This window comes from Corvus hawaiiensis, chromosome 15 (genome assembly GCF_020740725.1).
Source record: "Corvus hawaiiensis isolate bCorHaw1 chromosome 15, bCorHaw1.pri.cur, whole genome shotgun sequence".
Lineage (NCBI taxonomy): Eukaryota > Metazoa > Chordata > Aves > Passeriformes > Corvidae > Corvus > Corvus hawaiiensis.
Window position 1 is genome coordinate 10,552,780 of NC_063227.1, and position 23,151 is coordinate 10,575,930.

General features: G+C 43.2%; 1 protein-coding gene across 6 annotated transcripts in view; it reads left to right on the plus strand.

The window, feature by feature from the left end:
• The first annotated feature begins 1,538 nt into the window (after nt 1-1,538).
• Nucleotides 1,539-23,151, plus strand: part of FSTL4 (follistatin like 4) — a 228,173-nt gene continuing 206,560 nt past the window's right edge. For 3 of the 6 annotated variants that reach the window (XM_048319875.1, XM_048319879.1, XM_048319881.1), the window contains exons 1-3: nt 1,539-1,579; nt 6,129-6,264; nt 17,034-17,067. In XM_048319875.1, coding sequence (XP_048175832.1) covers nt 6,136-6,264; nt 17,034-17,067 — 163 coding nt within the window. In that variant the 5' untranslated portion in view covers nt 1,539-1,579; nt 6,129-6,135. Of the gene's footprint in view, nt 1,580-1,799; nt 1,821-3,406; nt 3,513-6,128; nt 6,265-17,033; nt 17,068-23,151 lie in introns of those variants that run through there. The other 3 variants (XM_048319877.1, XM_048319876.1, XM_048319880.1) reach the window with 3 other exon arrangements.

Genomic DNA, 23,151 nt, shown 5'->3' on the forward strand with positions numbered 1-23,151 from the left:
AAAGAAAAAGATCTCACTGGAGATATCATATTTGTCACTGATTAGATTTCAGTGTTATTTTTTTAAAACCTCAGATCTCTTAAACCTACAGGGCACCTATGAAATACACAGTCATTTCTTCCAGGACACTCAGCAAAGACCTCTGTTAAGTTGCCTGGGCACAATTCACAGTGGATACTCCTTTTTTAGAATTGCATTTGTGATTTCTTTTTAAAATCCAAACCTTAACTCGGCAACTTCAGATCTGCCTAAAGAAGGAAACCACGAAATACCAAACCTCTACAAGCCTTTGTGCATAGTTTGGGTAGAACAAGCTCCATTTATTTGCAAACACTGAAAATATTTCAGTGGTATTGGATTTAACAGGCCAGAAACAAAGGTTCTGGAAAACCAAGCAGTCTGATCACTTGGTATTTCCTGCCAAGAAAATAGAAAATACAAAATAAAATCCCCCAAAGTTAGTCATGAAAGAGCCTCTTCTGCAACCTCATGCCTAATTTTGTGGAAGGTTTTTTTACGAAACACATTTTCTCCTTGACTTAGACCCAGTTTCCCAGAGTAGCCCGTGTTTCTTTAACCATCAGAACTAAGGGGTCCTGTTCTTTTCATGCTGAAGTCAATAGCAAATCCAATTTAATTCTGCAGGGTCCAGCTGTAAGATTATTTATAGGAAGAAACACAAAATTTGACATCTTTTATCAGGTCTTTTAGACTGTTCCTCTCTTGTTGCTAATTCTGGGTGCTTCATCGCCTTTGCCTAAACCTCCTCACAGCCTTTGGAACAAATACCCCACATACTGTGGTCCTGCCATGCCTCCTGCTTGTGCAAACATCCTTGTTAAAAACTAGGTAAGAAATTATTATATTGATTTTTTTTTTTTTTTTTGGAAACGAGATGAAGAGGAAGAGGAGAGTGAATGAATTTTAATGTTTGCCTCTCTTTATAAACATGGTTATGTGGGAATAGAAGACACACCTCCAGAACAGCTCAATGCCGTGCAGTGCTTGCTGTGGCGGGTCACGGAGTCCCACCGCAGACAATCGGGTGTCCCACGATGACATCCCCGTTTGACGGCCACACGGCGAGGGCCCAACGGTCCCGTCTCACCCAGCTCCGGGCATACGCCCGGGATACGCATTGCCCAGTAGCAGCTCTCCCGAGCACGGGGGCTGCGGGGGAGCTCAGAACGAGGGGCTCAGCAGCCGCACCCCGAGGTACCACCGGCCCCACGAGGATCTCTCCGTGTTCCTGACCCCCCCGATGGCCCCGTGCTTCTGGCACGGCGCGGGGACGCTCCAACACAGCCCCCACCCCGTCCCGTCCCCTCCGCCCCGCCCCGCCCCGCAGTGCCCCGAGGGGGCGTCCCCGCTGCCCCCCACCCCCCGGGGGCGGTCCCGCCGCCCGCTCAGGTGCCGGGATTGGGCGGAATATGCAAATGCAGCGCTGACGTCAGGCGGCTATGGCCCGGAGAGCAGAAATAGGGCCGGCCCGGCCCGCGCCGCGCACTGCCCGCGCCGGCCCCGCCGCGCTCCGCCCGCCCCCGCCCCGACCGGCCGCGCCGCCCCGGCTCCTCCCCAGGTGAGTGCCACCGGGAGCGCCCCGCAGGGTTCCGCTGCGTCTCCGCTGCGTCTCCGCTGCGTCTCCGCTGTCCCGCGCAGCGCTGCGTTCCCATCCCCGCCCGCTCGCGGCATCCGCGTCGCTTCCCTCCGCTGTCCGCTCCGCGGGCGCCTCGGGGGCCGGGCAGCCTCCCGGTGCCGCCGCCGCCCGCCGCGCCCCGCCGAGCGCGCACTCCGCGCCCGCGGGCCGGGCGGTGTAACAGGTGTGCGTCCGCCGCGGGGCCGGGAGCCGGCGGGGCGTGGGGGGGACGGGCTGCGAGCGGGGAACCTCCTCCTCACCTCACATCTCGCACCGTGGAAATGCCACCTGTGGGGTGGTATGGAGCGGACGTGACTGCCGCCCCTGGGGCGCGGGGGCCGTGCTGCCGCAGTGCCTGCCCTGTGGGGCCGCCGTCGGTTCAGGCGCGGGTCCCGCCGCGGTCGCGCGTGGGACCGGCGGTTCCCGGCTTGGCCGCTGGGTGGCGCCGTGGGCCGGGCCGCGCAGCGCCCGTCGGGGCCCGCGCAGGGCTGGGGCCGGGACCCCCGAGCCGCGCCGGGAGCCGGCCTGGGCTTGGCGATGGCATCCTCAGCTGGCCTCTCCAGTCCTCTGAAACGCTGGGAATGCTCGGCTTCCCGGCGATGCTGGCCGCTCGCTGCCCAGCGGAGGGTCACGGAAGGGCTAGAATGGGACTTCTCCGAGTTGTTATCTCGGAGCAAAGCTGTGTTTGAAACGTGTCGTGGGGGCAGCCTTGAAAACCGAGGAGTAATCTCTGCGAGGTTCAGGAGCTTCTTGGTAGTCCTGCATCCCTGTTGGTTTGATGCTCCCCAGATTTCTTCTGGAGCACTGAAGTGTCTTGGGGAATTTCATAATCAAATGAAATATTTTTAAGTAGCTTTTGCTCAAATGCAAAGTCCGCTTTGTACTTAAACATCAAAGCTGATTCTAATGAGTTCTTAATGCACCCAAACTTTCCGTATTTAACTGCAGACAGATGACTGAAATAATTATTTGGTTTCTGTATGTTTTGCTGAAAGAATGGCTTTTCTACTTAATTTTGTCGCTTGTTTTTGTAGCACTTAACAAGAAATTATGGATGTCAAAATTATTTTGCCAGCAATAGAAATGCTGTTTAGATAAGGCCAGAGCAATTGGGAAGGTTGATGGCAGGAAGTAAGGACCAGATTCTTATCTGATTTTAATAGGGCCAGTTTGTATAGAGGTAACAGTTATGTCCAAATGCTTTCTTTTTGCTATAGCAACAGTCAGAACTTCAACTAATTAAGTTCAGCCTCTTTCTGATGTGAAGCCTGTTGGAAATTATTGAAAGCTATTGCAAACCAGTAATTTCTCAAATAAGCTGCAGTTTAAGTAGCCCTGAAAACAAAACCAATAACTGCTTTTGGCAAATTCTTTAATCTCATTACAATCACCATAATCGAATTCTTAAAGCTTTTGTGTTGTGGAGAAAAAAGTCGTGGGCTCACTGCAGGATCTGGCTGTTGCATGTCATAGAAATGCTTTAAACAGTTTGTGCTGTTCTCCACTCAAATGGCCAAGATGCTTAATCCCTGTCCTTTTTCAAGGTGACCCTTTTTGCTTGAGCAGCTCCAAAACCTGTACCCTAAAACCTGTGCTTGTCTTTATCTTGCATCTGCTTGCTGGTCTTCCTCTTCCACTGGGGATACTGCACACATATGCTTTAAATTTGGGGCTCTCCCTGTGTGTTGGTGCCTGCCCAGACCCATCTGGCCTCGGCATGGGTGTTTTGCTGTTGCCATTGTTTTTGAGCTGCTTCAGATAACAGTGCATAGCCTGGTGCTGCTGTACTTGTGGAGTGTTTCTTGCTAGAGCAGTGTCAGCTGGAAAGAAAGCTGGAAGGCTGCTCTAGCTCAAAGGAGGAAACCACAACCTTCAGGTAAACTTTTTGACTTTGCATAGTATATTCTTTATCACAAAGGCCTGTATTTATTCTTTCTTTTGAGTACAACTGCTTGTTGTATGCAAACCTTTCCTGTGCAAGGTTTGATTTATCTGGGCAGCGATGTCCATACAAACTCAAATCCAGCAAATCTGTCCCTCCTGCAAGCGAGGAAAGGAAATGGATAGTAAAACTTGTCTGAGCTTACAGTGGTGGTCTGGATCTATTCAATCAATTTGAGTTTTTCTGTTGACTTCAGGGGACTTTCAACCTGCAGTCTGGTAGCCGTATTGTGTGGTGTAGCTGCAGACCGGGTTCTGCAAGGAGCCTTCCCTTCAGCTCAGGGTAAGGCAGTGCTGAGCTGTGGTTTAGGATGCCAAGTGACATGAAAATGCTGTGTGACTCCAGAATAAGCTCTCACTTGATATTTATGGTATATGTTTGTTGCTTGGATAAGGCTATTAAGATATAAAATGTATATTAATGTGTCCTCCTCTTGCTGTGACTGAGAGCAATTAGTGTACTGTCAGCGTGCAATAAAAATAAGTGACTTTTAAACTGTCTAAAGATGTTCTAGAAATTCTAGTTATAAAGCAACCAGAGTTTCTATCAGGTAGAGTTTGCCCTTTCAGTTTCATCAGTGTAACAGATCGTAATCCAAACACCTTCATGCTTTCTGTCAGTTGTTTACTAAATATACATTAAACTATTGTGTTCCCTGTTTTGTTTCAGTTCCCTGTTTTTTAATTTCAAGCAGGATATGAGTCAGAGGTCTCTAGAACTGTGATGTTATTTGCTGTGAGGGCATCAACTGAGCATACAAAATACCGCTATTAAAGAAAAAAAAAAACAAAACCCTGTGAGAAACAATGTTGCTGTGGAAGAGCAATTCATAAAGTAACAATGTACTTGTCGCTTATTGATAGAGTGACTTTGGTTTATGAAACATTTATTTGTAGTCCCAGTAACATTACATCTGAGGTTCATAATTGGAATTTAGAAAGCCTAATAAATTTTGATTTCATCCTGAATGCTTTCCATTCAGTGTGTTTACATTAGTGCTGAGAAAAGGCATTGCCTGAGCTCTGTGGGTGCTGTATACTGTGCTCAATCTAGTGATGGGGTGTCTTTGGGCAAACAAAATAACCTGAGACTGTCACTGCTGGTGTAAATGGTCATGGCTCCAAAATTAGGAGTGATGCACCAAGGCTTGGATAAACTCCGTAGCAAATACATGGCAGGAAAACACTATAAAATGAGTCTTGTCAAGACAAGATATGTCATGGTGAGTTAATTCAGCTTGGTTGAATTTTGCTATTAGCAGGTAACCCTCCTTGTTGATGTGTATGGCTCAAGCCAGGCAGCAGCCTGTCCCTCATCCTATAGAAATGCTGTCGCTTCATTAAGGGTCATTATGCATCATTAACGGTCCATTTTAGCCTTCCTCAGCCATCTCAGAAATGGTTCCAGGCTTGAATATTCCTTTGGTATTTTAATTGTAAAAAGTAATGACACAATCTTGTGTTATTTTAAGTTCAGAGAAAGGACAGCTCCTGGCTTAGCTTGCAGGGCACCAGCACAGGGCTGTGATGTGTGAAACACAGGAGTTCCATCAGACACCACTTTGAGTAACTGCATTGGTGTTCTTTCCAAATTTATTAAAAAACTACACATGACAAGAACCACTGCTCAAAGTGGATACCGATGTAGTGGAAATCCCTCCAGTTCCCTACAGGTGATGTGGGCTATGGTAGCCTGTTTCCAGGGATGTGGTGCTGCTCTTGAGTGGGGTGAGTGTGGGAGGAATTGGAAATGTCTCTGTTTGGGACAGAGGAATATGAGTGCAGAAATCACAGCCGCAGGTAGGACTCACCTCCATTATGGTTGAAGAAACATGTCAGCCCTCTTCAGCAAAGGGTTTGTTTCATGTGTTTCAAGTTTGGGTATGTTTGGTGACCATCTGGGCAGATGTCCTCATCTGGAGGACGAATGACTGTCCCTGTGTGCTGGGTGCCAGCCATCAGCCCTGGCTGACCCTGCACACCTGATTGTAGCTGAGGGGGGTGGCAGTGGCTGTGTCTGCTCAAGGGAATGTCACCTTCTGAGTCAGAGGAGAATAATGATATTTTCTGTCACATTGCTGGGAGCCTGCAGTGGTCAGAGAAGCAAAGGTGGGTGTCTGGTGTTTTCCTGAAGATCTGCTGAGGTTACAGGTGTGAGTCCCTGACCGTGAGTGACCCTGTGCTGCTGGGGCTCTGGAGAAGGGATAAAATTCACCCTTTGGCTTCCTGCAGTACTATAAGACCGTGTTTTGATATGGTTTGCTTTTGGCCACAGTAGTTACAGAAATCCCAAGACTTTGGTTCTGCAGGTGTTGTGCGGCAACAGGGTGGGAACAGCACATCCTGAGGAAGATAGTTTTGGGGTGAAATTACTACAGTATGGGAACTCATTGCCAATACACTGGAGAGTGTAGAGCTCCATTGGCATTGACTGAGTGTGGATGGACATTGTCAGCTGAAGCCTCTGTGTTACTGAACTGGAGCTGGGTTTTGTTGTAAGATGAATGTTTTATAACTGTTCTCTCTTTTTTTTTTTTTTTTTTCCCAACAGACTTGAAATGATGACATCAAGGAGCTTTTGGTGCTCTCTTGTATTGCTGGGGGTTTTCCCGTTGGTCACAAGGGGATGGATGGATGTGGACCGGAGCAGAAAGCTGTACTCGGATGCAGGGAGGTTGCATCAAGAGGTACTGTACTCCCTCTGCTGCTGCAGCTACAGTTCCTGGGTTTCTGTTCTTGGGCTGTGTTCAGGCTCTCCATACTGCAAACAGAAAGCAAGTGTGGGCTTATCCATGTATATTTGTATTAAACACCTGCTGAGCAGGTCAGTGAAAAACAGTGAAGCAGAAATTCTTACACTTCTTGTATATACTGACATCATCTGGAAGTGAAACTGGGCATCTGGCTGTTGTGGAGATGGTGTCTTTGCCCCAAAGACTTTACAGTATGCTGTGTCCTGGGGCTGCTGACACCAGTGAAGCTAAATTTAACAAGCAAACTGTCCTGGCTCTTCACTTGGGTCAGTGGACCTTTAGGTGAAACCTAAAAAAAGCTCTTTTGAAGGAAAACTGAGCCATAGGCCATTCGGAGAGAAGCAGCAAAATTACTGCCTGAAGTGTTTCCCTCCAGACTTACTGATGTGAAACCTCTCTGAAGCACAGAACAATAGAAAAGGGAGCGGCAACAGTGACTAGCGAGGGGTGATCTCCTTCCACCCCAGTGCCCGTCTCAATAGGGCTTTGGGACTGGGGCAGGGCAGCAGTGCCTCCTCAGTGCTCAGTCCTGGCTCTGGAAGTGGAGAAGCAGCTGAGCCTGTTTCCAGTGCTGAGGGGTGACAGTGTTGGCTGCTGTCACAGGGGTATGGATGGAGCAGTCCCTGTCTCAGCAGTGTTGGAGCAGGCTGTCCCAGCAGGATACTGGATTTCTGAAGCAGACCTCAACACTCCTTGTGGCACAGATGTACACTGAGATTTTCACAAGTCTGAGACATGTGAATAAAGACACAAAAACCTAGAACTGTGACTTTGAGCTGTAAATGATGAATGAATGCTGAAACAATTTTAGTTATTTAATTAGTTCCTTATTGTTGTATGTTTGCTAAATGGTTGCTCAAATGTCTGAAAGTGGGAGATGGTGCAGGAGGACAGGGAAAGGACACTTGGCAATTCTTTTAGCTGCCATTGCCTTGAACACTTATGTGCTGGCAGACACATCAGTCAGTGCCAGTCTAATGATAAGCCCTTGATGGATTCATGTTGCAATTGGATCTATTTAAGCCTTAGGATTTGGTTCTAGTTGGAGAATCCCATTTCTCCCAGTCACATCTCGTCTACAAATACCCAGTTATCTGCATTATAGTTTAAGCCAATTAAAAAGGTGCTTTTTGCTGCTTAGCAGGGCTCAAAAGTAATTTCAATGGTGTTGGATGTTCTGCAGTTCTGAGGTCTGTTTCAGGTGTATTTTGTCCTTGAGGTATCCAACCTCTGTTTTGTAAAAGAGAAGGGAAACAGTTCCCTTCCACACCTCCACTCCACAAAATAACTCCACACAGTTATTTTGCTGCTGTGTAGGCTCAGGTAGTACACTGGCACTCTGTTAAACCTGTTCTTGCAGAATCTCTGATCATTTTTGCTTTTTTATTAAAAATTATTAAATATTTTGCATTCTTGTGCAGTTAAAAAATCTTATTCTTCACTAATGCACATTAGTTTTGATTTTTTTTAAGGAAGTTGCGCTGAGGAATTAAATTCATTACTCAATTTACTTTAATGTTAATCATAGAACTATTATATTACTTGAAAGACACTAATTCATTTGATCTTTCTCTAAAGACCGTAATGTTATTGTACCAATTACTTGATCTTGCTTGAGGTGGAAGGATCTCAGCTAAAAGCATATTTACTCAGGTTTGCACAGAATTTAACAAGTGTGAATATTAAAATTATGAATGTACAAAGAATGCAGTTAAAATAGATTCAAGAACTGTAAGTTATAATTCAGATTTTTGAAAAAATATCTCTGCAATATTTCTTGTTTCCACAAGAAATAGTGTTTATACAGTGTGGCACCCAACACCAAAATTAATCTGAAAGCCATGAGCATAGCTTTCAGGTAGGGTCAGTAAAACTGAGATAAGCACCTTTTGAGAGTAAACAGAAGTTACTTTCTCTTGCAGAAAATAACTTAGCCATAATTCTTTTTTAATAATAACAGTTACTGAAACCCTTTTCTAGAGTATTGGGCTTTGTTCAATTTGGAGCTCCTTATCCGTGAGAAGTTTGTTAGGTTCCAAATTTTATGGTTTAATTAATATGTAGATCCATTAACATGCATTTAAAAAATATTGAGTCACAACTAGAAATGCTCCTAGCAATTCTCTAAAACCGCTTTAAAAATGAGCGAAGTGTTAATTTACAGGTCAAGTAATTTTGAAGTGTGCTCTGATGGAAAATTCTTGTGAACCTCATCAAAGCAAATATGTAGGTATGGGTCACTGACCTTCACTAATACTTGTTCTGATCTACATAGGAACAAGTTTACTGAATCAAAAACTTTGCTTAATTTATGTTCGGATTGCTAAATCGATTTCTTCATGGTAAGTGGGAGAATTATTGCAGTTGTGCTTTGAATTTATTAAAGAAAATAAGACTACAAGTCCTTCTGATCAGAAATCAACCCTTTAACATAACAATGGTGTGTGTTTTTCTTGATGCACAGCTTTTCGTCCCTCAAGTTTATGGGGTGTTCCTGAGAAGAGGTTTGTTTTCTGGATTACTTTTAGTCCTGATTAGAATAGTTGATAAATGTGTATATGCATTATGAAATTCCAGTTTCAATGAAAGAGCTAAAATAGAACACTTAATTAAAAAAAGGACAGCATTAGTATTTGACTGGAAAGCTGCAACTTGTCTGGTTTGTATTAATTTTGGAGAATACTGCTGTGTTCTGTGAAACTTCTCATAAGCTGTTTCCAGGGGTTGCCAGAAAGCTCTTGAAGCTTCTGGGCATTGCACATGAACTTGGGTGCATCTTCTCAGGGTTGAACCATCATGGGACTAAATCCTATTCAGTGGAATATATGCCAAAATACCAGATATATAGAGCTCACCACTCTGGGATGTTGTTTTTGGACAAGTTTTTTCCTCTGCCTTCAGCAAGTCTGATTGCATGTTCAAGTTGGAAGTTCTAGAGGTGCCTAAAATTCATGGGCAGCTCTGTGCTGGCTCAGAAGGGCTTTGGGTGGTCCATGGTACACCAGATGATGTGATCTGGGGTCACCTCTTCCTTCTAGAAAGGAATTCTCAAAAAACATAGCTTTCTGAGTCATTGTCAGTGGTAGTGAAGAAAGTTTCCAGTGTGAGCAGAAAAGAGACAAACAATCTGGATCTGAAATAACCCTGGAGTTTGGGGTTGGAGGAGAACTTGGCCAGGAGGTTCTGACGGAAAGCCTACGGTGCTCGTCCGCTCAATATCTACAAGGTAATCCACACTAGTAGCTCAGGCTGATTTTTTTTCAGCCTCCTGGGGTAATTTGCAAAGCATCTTAATAAATACTGAAATTTGACAGCCAGCTTCCCTTCTCCCATTCCCTGCTTTCTCTGTGAGAGGCTGATTTCCTGTGCATGCTGAAGCCAGGCTGGTTTTGCCATGGTTCTTGGGGCAGGCTTTGCATCTCCTTTTCTGAACCTAAAATGAACAGAGCAGTGCTGCAGGTCTTCTTCAGCCCTTCCAGCAGCAGAGTTCCTCTAACACAAGTCATCACAGAGCTGCATTTTGGAAATTTAAATTGTGTTATGTTTTCTGGGGCACTGCTGGTGGGTAGCTTGAATAATATTGTCCTGGCTTGATAGTGTGAAAGTGGAGAATAATCCTGTGTTGTGGTACATGGAGAATTGTTTTGTGCTGCATTGTTAAGTATTTGAATGTCACCAAGCTCCTGAGCAGTGACAGTAAAGACTGGCAGGTGTTCTGTGGTCTGCTCAGGTCTACAGAACTGCTCTGTGGTTTTCTAGAAATACTTAATTGCTTTAATTTGGCTTTCATGCCATGCTTTTTTTGCCACCCATCCTCCTACTTGAGAAGTCTCAGGAGACTGTGCACAGCGCCCCCTGCTCCTGTGGGGAGAATAGCTGTGTCCCTGGGCAAGGTCCTCTGTACAGAGCTCACAGGTGATGCTCCATGTGCTCATTTTTCAAGGCACCATAACTTTCTTCTTGTTGGCATTTGGCAGGTATTGGCTCTGTTGGCTATCTATTGTTATTGTTCATTATTACTTGAAGGAGAGTGTAGATTCCCATCCCTGGAAGTGTTCAAGGCCAGATTGGATAGGGCTCTATGCAACCTGGTCTAGTGGAAGGTGTTCCTGCCTGTGGCAGGGGGTTGGAATTGGATGATCTTTAGGGCCCCTTTGAATTCAAACCATTTTGTGGTTCTATGTTTCTATGGCACCTGAACTGCTTAAAATCCCCAAGTATAAATGTACTGCAAACAGCTGGATCAGACCAGCCCTTCAGTGCCCTCCTGCCCAGAATAAACCATTTCTGTGGAGTCCACTCACAGCTTCAACTTTGCTTGTCTAAGAGTATCAATTATTGCCGAAATTCCTAGTTATAGTCAGATTCTTAAATGTTGCATCACTTACTGCTGCATCTGAACACCACAGCAGGTTATTCAGAGCAGCAGAAAAGTAATATTTCCTAATCTGACAGACTAGGAAATAATTGGTTTTGGAAGGTAAAAAATTGCAAAGGCTTTTGATACAAGCTTTTTGCTTCTAATTCAAATAGAGACACAATTTCAGATGATGAGCTTGGAATAAAATAGGCACAGAGTATCAATTTTATATACAGTTGAAGATCTAATATCCTGGTATTTATTTTAATTCTTAATAGTAGTAGTATATTCTCTACCATGTGAGTGTTCTCTCTGCTTTTCAGTTTGGAGAAAGGAAAAGAATCAGATTTTAATTTAAATCTATACTATGCTACAGCCTGCTCCTGTTTCAAGCATTAGTGAAAGTACAGGGAGACAAGACTTAAGTGTATTTTTGTATCACTTTGGTATGTAGTGATAATTCACTCCTTGTTACCTGCATTTATGTGGTATCTCTAACAGCAGTAATTGCTTTTTTGTAGAGCATCCTAAATCTTAACAGGTATATTGTCTCTGTGGAGATGAGAAGCTTTTGCTCTGAGTGCTGGCTACCAGAGCATCTGCAGTTCAAGGTGCTGTGGAATGTTTTGATAATATTTGTTATGCATGTTGAACTCCTTCCTCTGTGTCCCCAACCTCCCCTCCACTTTCTTCTGTGTACTCAGAGAGCTTAATAAATGCTGTATCTTATGGGATGCTCTTGTGCTTGAAGTACTAGAAAATGTGAATGTTGGAACAAGGCAGGTACTGTATACTTGAATAACACCAGAAAATGAGAAGAACTTTGGTTTACATAAATGGTTATGGCTCAATAGTGAGTGTCAGGGATCATCAAGATGCATCTAAAGCACAATATGAAGATGAAACCCACTTGTTTGTAGTCCCCTACAGAACAAAAATCCTGCTTCCTTTATGATTTTTAAACTTCTGGTAGGATGTGGTGTGTGATACCTCGTGGTGGTTCTGCACTGCCCAGTTTGCTGGGGACTGTCACCTTCCAGCCGAGAGAAGAGGCCCCCCCTGCTGCATGGGAGCAGTTTGTGGTTTATTGGATGTTAATGACCTTGAATTTTGGGTGCGTGGGTGCTGGCCCTGGGGAGCAGAGGGACGTGGGCTCGCGGTGCCTGGCTCTGTGCTGAGCTGTGGCACAAACTGACTGCAGGGATCAAATTCCAGTAAGTTTTTCTCATGTCACAGTTGAGCAACTGTGAAAAATTGTACTGAGATGGGGAAATGCTGGTATGATTTTGAAGAAGAGAATGGGACCAGAGTAAACCATGTTGCAATTATAAAAGGAATCAAGGCAATCTTTACTTGGCTATGATGTGGCAGAGGGTTAAACTTCCTGATATTCTGTTTAGAAGCCACTCAGCCTTAAAAGACTAAATGTTGAGCATTTTTTTTCTTTCAAATGTAGCATATTCTTCCTTTGAAACAAAGGCTGTAGCATTAGTTTTTAGAGGAAGACAGTTCTATTTGAAGTACTTTTGACTGCCAAGCAGGGGAATTCTCAGTTTTTTAGATTAGCAAGGGTACATCGACAAATTTGGGATTTCTAAAAACAGCCATCCCACAAGCTTCCCCATGACAACGTGGAAATTTATGGAGCTATACCTGGGTTTCTCATCTGGAGTCCAGAAATAGTAGTGAGTAAATCAGAGATGCAGCAATTATCTCAATTAGCTACCGTATGGATGAGCAGATGATACTGTGTGATGTGAGACATCAGAATTTCTCTGTGTTTCTACTAGACGGGACAAATCTAAATTGCCAGTGTCTGTACCGATATCAAGCTTTCTCTAAACAGTAGCATGTGATCTATTTTTTTCATGCCTGATCAAAAAAAAAAAGTGGATAATCTCTGCCTGATTAACATGGGTTTTTTAAAAAAATATTCTGTATTCATGGCTGTAAACAGAAAATCCTGATTGTCAGAGTCATACATTGTGCTGATGCTCCAGTCCCCATGCAGAGTGTCTCACCAGCCCTGTACTGGGTGCCATTTCATAGAATGATTTGGGCTTGGGTTATAACTAATCTAATTCCACCCCCCTGCCATGGGTGGCACTAGACCAGGGTTGCTCCAAGCCCTGTCCAAACTGGCCTTGAACACTTCAAGGATGGGGCAGCCACAGCTTCTCTGGGCAGCCGCAGCCTGTGCCAGGGCCTCACCACCCTCACAGGGAGGAATTTATTCCTAGTATCTAATCTAAATCTACCTCTTTGCTTGACCCCTCACTGTAGATAAGGAGGAGAAGGCTCTGAAGGGAGGAAAAAAATCCATGGCATGGTAGTCTATTAGTAGGAACAGCCACTTCTTTATTAATTTGCTAAACGAGTTAGGACTGTGTATTTACAAATTGTACAGCAGTTAGGATGATCCTGAGAGCAGGTCCCTGGAGACCTGGAGTGTGCAGAGGTAACATCTGATTTATTGCGAGACCCAGCATGAGCCCAGCTGCAGGGACTGGGTTTGATTTATCTGCTTGCACTGCTGTGTCTCCCACGAAGGGTCTGGTAAGGTCAGCAATGCAGGGAACTTGTGGATCTGGAATGTTACCTGTTCTTCTGCATCTCTTAATCTGCTGCATTAATTGTTGTTTTGCCGCTGATGGTGGTGGTTTTTTAGGTTTGCTTGGTTTTTTAAAAGTTTTGGGGTCTTTTGGGAGAGTCTGCTATATTAAATTTTGGTCATAAAAAGGGGTGCCTTCTGACTAAATCTAAATCAGTATTAAAGGGCAAGAGGCTGAAACCATTGCAAGGTTATCCAATGGGTTATGGTGCTTGAGGTGCTTGAGTTTGGTATCTGCTTTGGTGATCCATGCTGAGCATCATTCTGTACTGGGATCAGAGGCCAGTAACAAACAGGGATGGGAGATGCATAGCCATGTCCAAATTTCTAAATACTGAATTCATCCCAGGAAGTGTTCAAGGCCAGGGTGGATGAGACTAGTGGAAGGTGTCCCTGCCTGTGGCAGGAGGTTTGGAATGAGATGAGCTTTATTGTTCTTCCCAACCCAAACCATTCTGTGATTCTATACAAAACAACCTGAAAGTGGTTTTTCTGCTTGCATCTGTTGCTAATGACCATTGGTAAACCTGTTTGTTGGCTACCAAGCTCTGTCTTACGTTGTGTATTCCCTCCATGGTGTTGTGTTTTAACTCTGCACAACAAAGTTCCCAATGCTCTGTGTTTGTTCTGAACGAAATCAGATTTATCACTAGTGCATCATTACTCAGGAGATAATAACATAAACTAGTTATTATGCCTTGGCATTCCTTTTGTAAGAGCAGAAAAGGGCTTTGTGCAAAACCAGTTGTTAAATCGCATCATATTGACACAGGTGTTGGTACAACACACTGCAGCTACAGGGGAGTGAAGTGTGACAGCAGGTAGTGAATTCTGTTTGATTTTGGTTTTCATCCCTCCTGTTCCAGGTAGAATTATTTATCATACTTGATGACACTGGGGTGCTTGGTCTTTTGGAGATGCAGTTTTTCTTTAGCTACATGTCTGGTGAAAGGCAGTCCTGAAGCAAACATACTACATTGATTTCCACATAATGATTAGGCACTTCAGATACAGAACAGAAGGACCTTTCATTCTGTACTCAATTGACTAACATTAAAAAGTAGGAAATAGGTGCTAAAAGTGAACCTTGACAAATAAAATTGTTGTATTGCACTAATGAAATGCCATTTAAAGCAGTACATGAGGAAGCTTTTTTAGAAGGAATGGAAAATCTAAAACAATTTTTTCCCTTCAAAGCAGATGATTTATGCTCTGATAAAATTAGATTTTTAGTTAAAGGAATTTGCAGTCATTAAATGGTGCCCATGAAATAAGTCTCATTTATAACCATCTGCTTTATGGCTTCTACAGAAAAGTATTCCTCAGGCAATGCATTCAAGAACTTTAGTGTCATTTTTATCAAAATAGTTTAGTTCTCTACTGGTAACACTATTAAAACCTTTGAAACCTCTGTGTGATTTTTTCTTTTTTTAACTTGAGATCAGTATCATCCTCTTCAAGAGAAGTCTGCCTGGAGCTGGTACCTTTTTGTGCTGTACTTTAAGCCCTACTGTGATTGCCAGATATTTTTCCTTTTTTTTGTGTACCTTCCTGAAATCTTGAGCATTCTCAGTTTCATTGGAGTTTTCTCCATGGAAGGGATGTTTTGGGGGGTGTACCAAGTGCTGCTGTTTTCCCCAGAATGAGAAGTGATGGCATGCAGCCTGACCTCATGTTCTCCCATTGCAGTTCTAACAGGCTTTTCTTCTGAACCCTTCATGTGTTTTTTGGGATAGTTTATATTCATCAGAGCTTACAATTATAAGGGGAACAGAGTAAAAGAAGGGAAACTTTGAAGACTGTCCTTTGTCTTTCACGATGTCTGTGCAGACATGGAAATAACAAAAGGGCGTTTTATGAAAGTGAGCTTACACTTGGATTTTTTTAGTAGAGTCTTGATAGTCGATTTCCTTTTGATCAATATAATAGTTGTGATTAGTTTTAGTGTTTCTAAGCTTTTGAACTGCAGAGAATTCAAACAGCTTGTTAGTGTGAGGGACTCTGGGGGACTTAAAAAGTATTCTTCCCTTTTGCATCTATTGCATGTACATAGGCCTAATAATAGCAGCTGTAGCTGAGTTTTTTTTTATCCTGTGCCCCACCTCTCTAATATTTTGAAAAGCTCAGAGAGGTCCCTGGAGTTTAACTGGCTGCACAGCTTGGAGCTCTGCTGCCTAAAGAGGATAGATGCTTTGAAGTCTGTACTAATCTTGAATGCCATTTTACATATTGCTCAAGATCACTGAGGTAGTATCCTACAGGGAATAATGACAGTATTTTTATAAGCAAATACCCATTTTGGGTTTATCCCCCTCAGCTGACTTGAAGGCTGCCAAGGAGACCATTTCTGCTATTCTGATCCTTCTCGAGTTTGGTGAAAGCTTTGTTTTGAGGAAGGCTGCTCGTGGTCGTGTGAAGGAAGGAGAAGCAGCATCTGCTGCCTGCACAGGTGGTGACAAAGGACAGTATAAACTGTCACCATGTTTGGGCCAGGACGTGGGTGATGTGAGGTGGCCCCTGGGCTGGAGGAGACCTCAGCTGTGGCTCTGTCCTGCCCTGGACTTCCCAGGAGGTTCTGGGAGGGGGCAGGAGGCAGAAAGGAGCATTTCTGTAGGCAGTAAATGGGTACCTACAGCACTGTAGTGTGTGGTGCCCAGAGCCTTCTCTTCTCCAGGCTGAGCAACCCCACCTCTCTTGGCCTATCTCCACAACAGAGGTACTCCATATGGTCTTCACAATTCCACTATTTCTAATACTGTCTGCAGGAAGTAATTCGAAAGATGGAAATTTGGACATATTTGTAATTAACCCATAAAGAATGTTACTGTGTGGAATTAAATATTTATTCCTCTGAAGTCTCACCATTAGTATAAGCAGATGGTGTCTGGGAATGCAATACCTGCTACAGTGAGGATTCTGTAACGTGATGTACCAAACAAGGAGGCAGTGGAAAAGAAATATATATGGACTGATTCTTGATAGCTATTTCAGAGATGTTTATTTCTCCAGCTGCCTGGCCGGGATCTGCTGAGGAACTGCTGCAATCACGGGACCTGAGGGTCCTTCCCCACACAGGGGAACACGAAACAACCAATGGGAACGAGGCTGAGCAGGGGCAGGGAAACCCCGTGCCTGTGCCCTCAGGGCCCCTCTCCCAGGGCTACGTGGCGGGGGGAGGGACCCTGACAAATACCTTTTGACACAGTGTCATTTTAATACAAGTTTCTATATTAGAGATGGTTCTGATGAGTTGCAAAAAATATGGCAAATTATGTAGTGTGTATGGATTGAAATGAGCCCTCAGCTTTAAGCATGGGTAGTCCAGTGGCTTTGAAATTATTCAGATATTTGAAGAAGTCTCTGCTAGAAATATCTGTAATGGCTCCTCCCTCCTCAACCCTAAATCTTTGGTGTAGTAATAATGCTCCTAACTGTTCCCTTTTTACATCAACAGAGAAAAAAAAAAAAATCCATTTTCAAGACAAATGTCCTGTTTTACAATGTAATTTATTGCACAGTGAGGAATCATTCTAGGTGTTATATTTATCCATTAAATATCTGTGGACAAACTGAAATGTGAGCTTGTAATTACTCCTCAGTTATTGTATTGAGCTTCAGAGATGCTTCCCTGGGTCAGTGACTAATGTTTTTAGGGGGGTTTGGTCATCCTGCCTTTGAGCAATTCTTATATTTAATAAAAAACACCACAAAAAATTCTCTTTTCCCTTATAGGACTCCAGAAGGTTTGAAGTTACAAGAAGAAAAGGTAGGAAAACCAGTTTTCTTTGTGTATGTGTTGGTGTTGAGTATTCTTGCAGTAACTTTTTAAAATGAGCATGAGTTCACACACTTGAAAGGTTGTGCTGCTGTGGGATTTCCAACAGTCTGTGCCTGGCGGTTGTCTGACAGTTCTTAGTGTTGCAAATTGTAGATTTTTTTTTCAATGAAAAGCTGCTCTTTTAGCACAGAATTGCATGATGGTGTTGGGTGTGCACCTCAAGGTTTGGGTGCTGGCAGGGCATCTAAATGGCTTTAAGCTGAAGGAAGATAATTTTGGTTAGATATTAGGAAGAAATTATTCCCTGTGAAGGCACTGGGGCCCTGGCACAGGCTGCCCAGAGAAGTTGTGGCTGTCCCATCTCTGGAAGTGTCCAAGGCAGGTTGGACGGGGCTTGGAGCAACCTGGGATTGTGGAAGGCATCCCTGCTCATGCCAGGGGTTGGAACTGGATGAATTTTAAGGTCCTTTCCAACTCAAACCATTCTGTGATAAACTCTGACCCTGGAGTGTTTAGGGAGAAAAAGATGCAGACAAGGCTTTCCATGCATCAGCACACCACAGATCCATCCAAAGGTGCATTGATGCTCCCAGCTCAGATCCAGCTCCTGGGAACTCTGCTGCCTCAGTAACTAATTGGCTGCTGCCAGGAGTGGCTCTTTGATGGCTCCTGGCAGCTGGGGGAGAATAGGCCATCAAAGAGGTCATTCTGGTTATCATTAATTTTGATTTTGTTCAGCAGATGTTTTCTGGATCAGGCCATTGCTTTCCTCATCTGTCTTGGTAGAATGTGAAGCGGGTGGCACTCTCCTGTTCAATGGATTAATGCATTCCCTGTTCCCTTCCAGTAGCTTCTTGAATTGCTTCAGGCATCCCATATGTTGGGAAGAGGTTATAACTACAAACGTTTTACTGCATAAGCAAAAGAAGGTCAGGTCCAAGGGTAACTTGTCATTTGGGCAAATCTCCTTTTTTTTTATGGTTGTGTTTTTGTGGTTTTTTTTTTCTTCTGTGAGGCCAAGGCAGCAGAGAAGCTTGAATGAATTAAAGATACATCTATTGCTAAAGGTGAAATCTCTTTAGATGTCCAGTGCACGTGTGTGTTTTATCAAACTTCTGCCACTCTTCATGAAGAAATCCAGTTTTATTGTGTTTCCCTCAGTCTCAAACTGAGGAAGGCTTTTGGGTGGGTCAAGGCTGCTTTGAGATGCAGAAAAGCATCTTGGCATTGTGGATGGGGACACATTTCAGTCATGCTCTGGCTGTAGTTTGTGGTGCAGTTCATTATAGGCATGGAGACTGAATCCAGTCCCGTGGATGTACCTCTAGTCCTGTTTCAGATATGAGTTCTATTTCCAAAGTTTTCTTCCCAGAGAAAGTAACCAACACATATGAGAGCTTAAAGATAGCAATTTTTGAAATCAGGATTGAGTTTACAGATCATGTGGGTGCTTGGAGACTGTTCAGAGCAATAACTGTATTCGGTGATCAGTGCCTCAAGGCACCAAATTTCCAGGCTAAGTGAGGCTGATTTCTCATTGCTTTCAGAGGATGGGTAAGACTTAACTTTCATTTGGAGGGCTAAAACCATAATTTTTTTTTCAAAAGTGAATTCAATATTATGGACTTCTGTTAGACGCTTCTTAGACCCATGGCTGGAGTGAAGGGGATGGCAACTGAGGGAGTTGAGGTGTATAGATAAATTTGGCTTGTGCCCAGCAAGGCAATAATATGTGAATTATCAAGTCTGTCTGAAGAACTGCAAACTCCTCAGAAGTCAAGAAAATGTTAACAAACATGGTAAATACCTCTTGATCACAAAAGCCTGTGGATTTGCAGAGCTACCTGGGGATTTTCAGCAATGTTTAAGTATCTTCCTCTCTGGAGTTATTCCTCAATAGTGCCTATAAAATAATTCAACTAAAGGCTCCTTCAGAAACCTCTTCAGTATTAAAATGTGCATGGAGCAGGTACCATTCCATGCCAGGAAAAAATAACGGGAGGGTCAGAATGTTTATTATGCACACAAAAGGATTTTTTATAAATTTTGTGATATGGTATGAGGTGACATTAAGATTGAGGCCTTTTTCCCCCTTAAAATGGTAATTTTTGTGGGTAATGGTTTTTACCTGAGGAAATGAGATGATTGGAAGAGATCGGGGGTTGGGGGCTTATCCTTGTTCTGTTCCCTTGGTGGAAATTTTCGCATTCTCTTGAAAAGCTGAAAAACTAAAAAATATCTTATAGAAACACCCACAAAGGTTGAGAGCTCAGCAGATTAACTCTGTATCTGCTCTTATAATCCCAGGCTCATGGATGATCCAAGGTGATTAAAAAAAGGGCTTTTGGTGAAAGGTGGGGCAATCCAGGTTTACACTTTTCAGAATTTTTCTTTATTTTGGGACAAAAGGTTTGAGTCCTTTAGATTTAAAGCAGACCCTTTTCTTTCAGAGGGAGCAAAGCCTTGATTTTTGTTAAGCATGAAAACACTTTTTTCCTATTTTACTTGTGGGTGAGTGTCGTTAGACTGGGATGCTTTTGGTTTCCAAGGTGTCAGGACTACATATACTGGAGAAATTTTGAACCTGCTCCAAAGCCCATTACAGTCAATGAATGGTTTTCCTTTGACGTCCATGGCATGAGATCAGCAGTAATTACATGATGTTTTAATTGCTGTGGTATGGAGGAGAGATGCTTCCCTGACTGCAGCTGGCAGCCACCTCTCAGTGATGTTTGGAGACTGATTTTCTTCTCAATTGAAATGAAAATGGCTGCAGAACTGTTTTGTTCCTGGGATCCCTAACTAGTGTGCAAATATTACCCTTTTTGACTAAAAATAATTTTTTAATCAAAAAACCCCTCAATCTAGGATTTGATTAGAAGCTGCAGGAATATTTTCCTAAATTCACTTGAAATTTGGCTCAGAGTTGGTCATACATATGACCCACTGTGTCATCCATCTGAATTATGCTCATTCAGTGGAAACCAGAATATTGAGTAGGGTGCCAATAGGGTAGGTTTTGTGTTGTGCTTTGAAAACAAACAAACTCCCAACCAGCCAGAAAACCTCAAAAAACACTCAAACTTGAGCATGTGATAAACAAGCACAGGATTTGAATACCACCCCTCTATATTGCTCTGTTGAACTAAGATCAGGGGGCAAGTTTGAGTAGGCAGACCTTTTTTCCACTAACTGAATATTTTCTCTTTTCCCATTTTTGTTATTTTTTCGTAATTTTTCCTACCATTAGTGCACAGGAAAGGGGAACTGAGCCAAAAGGTGAAGAACCTGCACAGTCCTATCAGCTGTCCAGGGCAGTGTAATACTGCAGGAGAGCAGACGGGGAAGAGCAAAACAGGAGTAGGGAGCTGAGAAAAGCAGCAGTTTGTGCAGATCATGTGGACACAGCAGGCATTTAGTGAAAAGGCTGAAGTGTCAGAATGGTTTGGGTTGGAAGGAACCTTAAAGCCCATCCCATTCCACCCCACCCCCGTCATGGGCAGGGACACCTTCTGCTATCCCAGGTTACTCCAAGCCCCATCCAACCTGGCCTTGAACACTTCCAGGGATGGGCAGCCACAGCTTCTCTGGGCAACAAGTGCCACGGTCTCACCACTCTCACAGGGGAGAATTCCTTTCTAAAAATCTACATAATCTGAGGAGAAGACCCTATGCAGGAAACTGGGAGACTGAAGGGTGTGTGTTAGATTGGAAGAAACACAGGGCCAAGCTTGTAGACAGCACCTGCAAACATTAGGCTGGACAGTGGCAGTGTTTAATTTTAAAGATTACACAGGGAAAAGTCACCAATGAGTGTACATGAATGTATAGTACTTACCTGTTGCTGTAAATTACACCATACAGCTTATATATGTAGAAGCCACATACATTTATGTCTATCAAATTCCCCATGTCTGGCAGAAGAGAGCCTCCAGTGGTTTCCCAATTATTTTAATGGCAAGAACACAGGAACTAATTCTGCAACTTCTGGAGCTGACAAATGTTCCCATTTCTGTTGGCACTGTGGGGCTGAAGGATGCTGAGTACTAGAACAAATTGTCTGCTGTGTAGAACTATGCCCAAGCATATGTATAGTCACATTAAGCGTAAAGAACCAGGTCTTCAGAAGATACAAACAAGCAAAGCTCTGCTGAATTAATGGACCACCTTTGCTTTTTATTAGCTGAGATTCTCACCCAAGCACTTAAAACTTTTAATTTGTTTTTATGTTGTTCACAATCATCTGTTCAACAAATTAGTGTCAAAAGATGCTTTTGAAACCATTCAGCCAAGAAATGTTCAAGCAAATTGCTTCTGCTCTGACCATATAATCTTATTAAATGAGATGCAACTCTAGATTTATTCAGACAGATGACATCACACTGCCATAAAGATACAAAGTTTAAGTATCTGGTTTGAATTAAAACTTATTTGAATTGACAGTTCTCTGAAGTTTTCACAAGCTCTGTGTTGTGGATGTACTGTTTGTATTTGTATATATTTATTGCAGATACACAATCCTCATTGTTACACTGTGATTCCTAATCGCAATGAGGAACAATAGAATATTATAGTACACCCTGAGCTTTCTCAAGTTGCCAGTGTTACTGAAAAATCTTTGCATCAATTAGCAGTGGTAGAGGATCTAGCCAACAGCTTAAGAAATATTTCATTATTCTCCACTTGACATCAGTTTTTATGTCCTACATGAAAAACTGACTCATGGTTATAAAATAATAATGCCCTTCAGAAATTCTGTTTACTTTGTCCTTCCTTTTTGCCCACTTCAAATTTTTGCCACTCCATGGAGGATGACAGGCACTCTAAAATTGGCGTAAATGATAAGTTGCTCTCCTCAAATCCTTCAGGAACACAAAGTGGTCAGCTGTAATTACTTTTGTAGTAAATCACCTATTAATTTCCCATTATGTTGGTTTTTTCCTTATTACTGGAGTCCAAAAACTTTGTGGTTTTTTTCTTATGACTTGGTCAAAACCTACCAAAAAATCAGTAGCCGTGCCTGTGTTGCTCTTTAGAAGCAACTGGCTATCTCAGTTACATCCAGATGATACGATATAAAAAGAAATATTTGTATGTATATGCTCTGTATAGTGTTGGATGTTCAGAAACACACTGGCTGTATTTCAGGACATTCCTCCAAAGTTTGAAGGACAGCTTTTACATTAAAAATACCTGTTTCGTTGAATCACAAGTTGGAATATTTTCCATGTTTTTTAGACTGGTTTTAACAGTTACTCAGTCTTTACTTTGAACAAAGTTTTTGGTCTCTGTCCATCTCAGGTGCCTTATTTTCATAGAAAGTTTTATTATCTCTGGCTTTGCCATTGACTGACAACATATGCTTTGAAATCTGTTACCCAGGGAAGGACATTTGGGTCAAAATATTAATCTGATGTTTAGTGCCTGTGTTTCTAAGCTTGTGAAACCACAGTTTCTCAGCTTTTTTTATACTTCATCCCACTTGAACAGCCTAGCCCTAGTTGGGAAGGGGCAAAGTTGTTTGCTCCCACACATCTATCAGCAGTGGTGTTTAATTATAATTTGGCATATTTTGTGCTTTCAAGTGGCAAGAATTAAAAGAGGGAGTAAAACCATGTGGTGGGGGAAGAACCTCAAATAATCAACACATTAACCAGTAGGCACAGTAGTAAATTAAACAGGAATGTGAATGCGCCTGGGCAGTCTTAACATTGCTGTTGGTATTGCACATGTGTCTGGGATGAGGAGCAGAGAATTGCAGCTTAACCAGGGAGTTTCTGGACAGCTCCTGAACCAAACAGGGCTGGTCCTGGTGGTCACATTTGGCTGACAAATGACTGTTCATGGAGATGGATTCCTTCTGAAAATGTGAATGCAGCTGTGGTTTAGCCCAGCTTTGCCATAGCCATAGCAAACTCCTTGCATGCTCAGCTCTCTGACTGGTGGAAGCAGAGTGGTTTTGCAGAGTTAAAGTTCTTGTAAATAGATCCATCAGTTTCTGTAGTTAAGTGCTTCGGGGCAGGAGGAGGAATGAATTCTCTTCATAGCAGAATGGGCATGACTGTTTAGTAA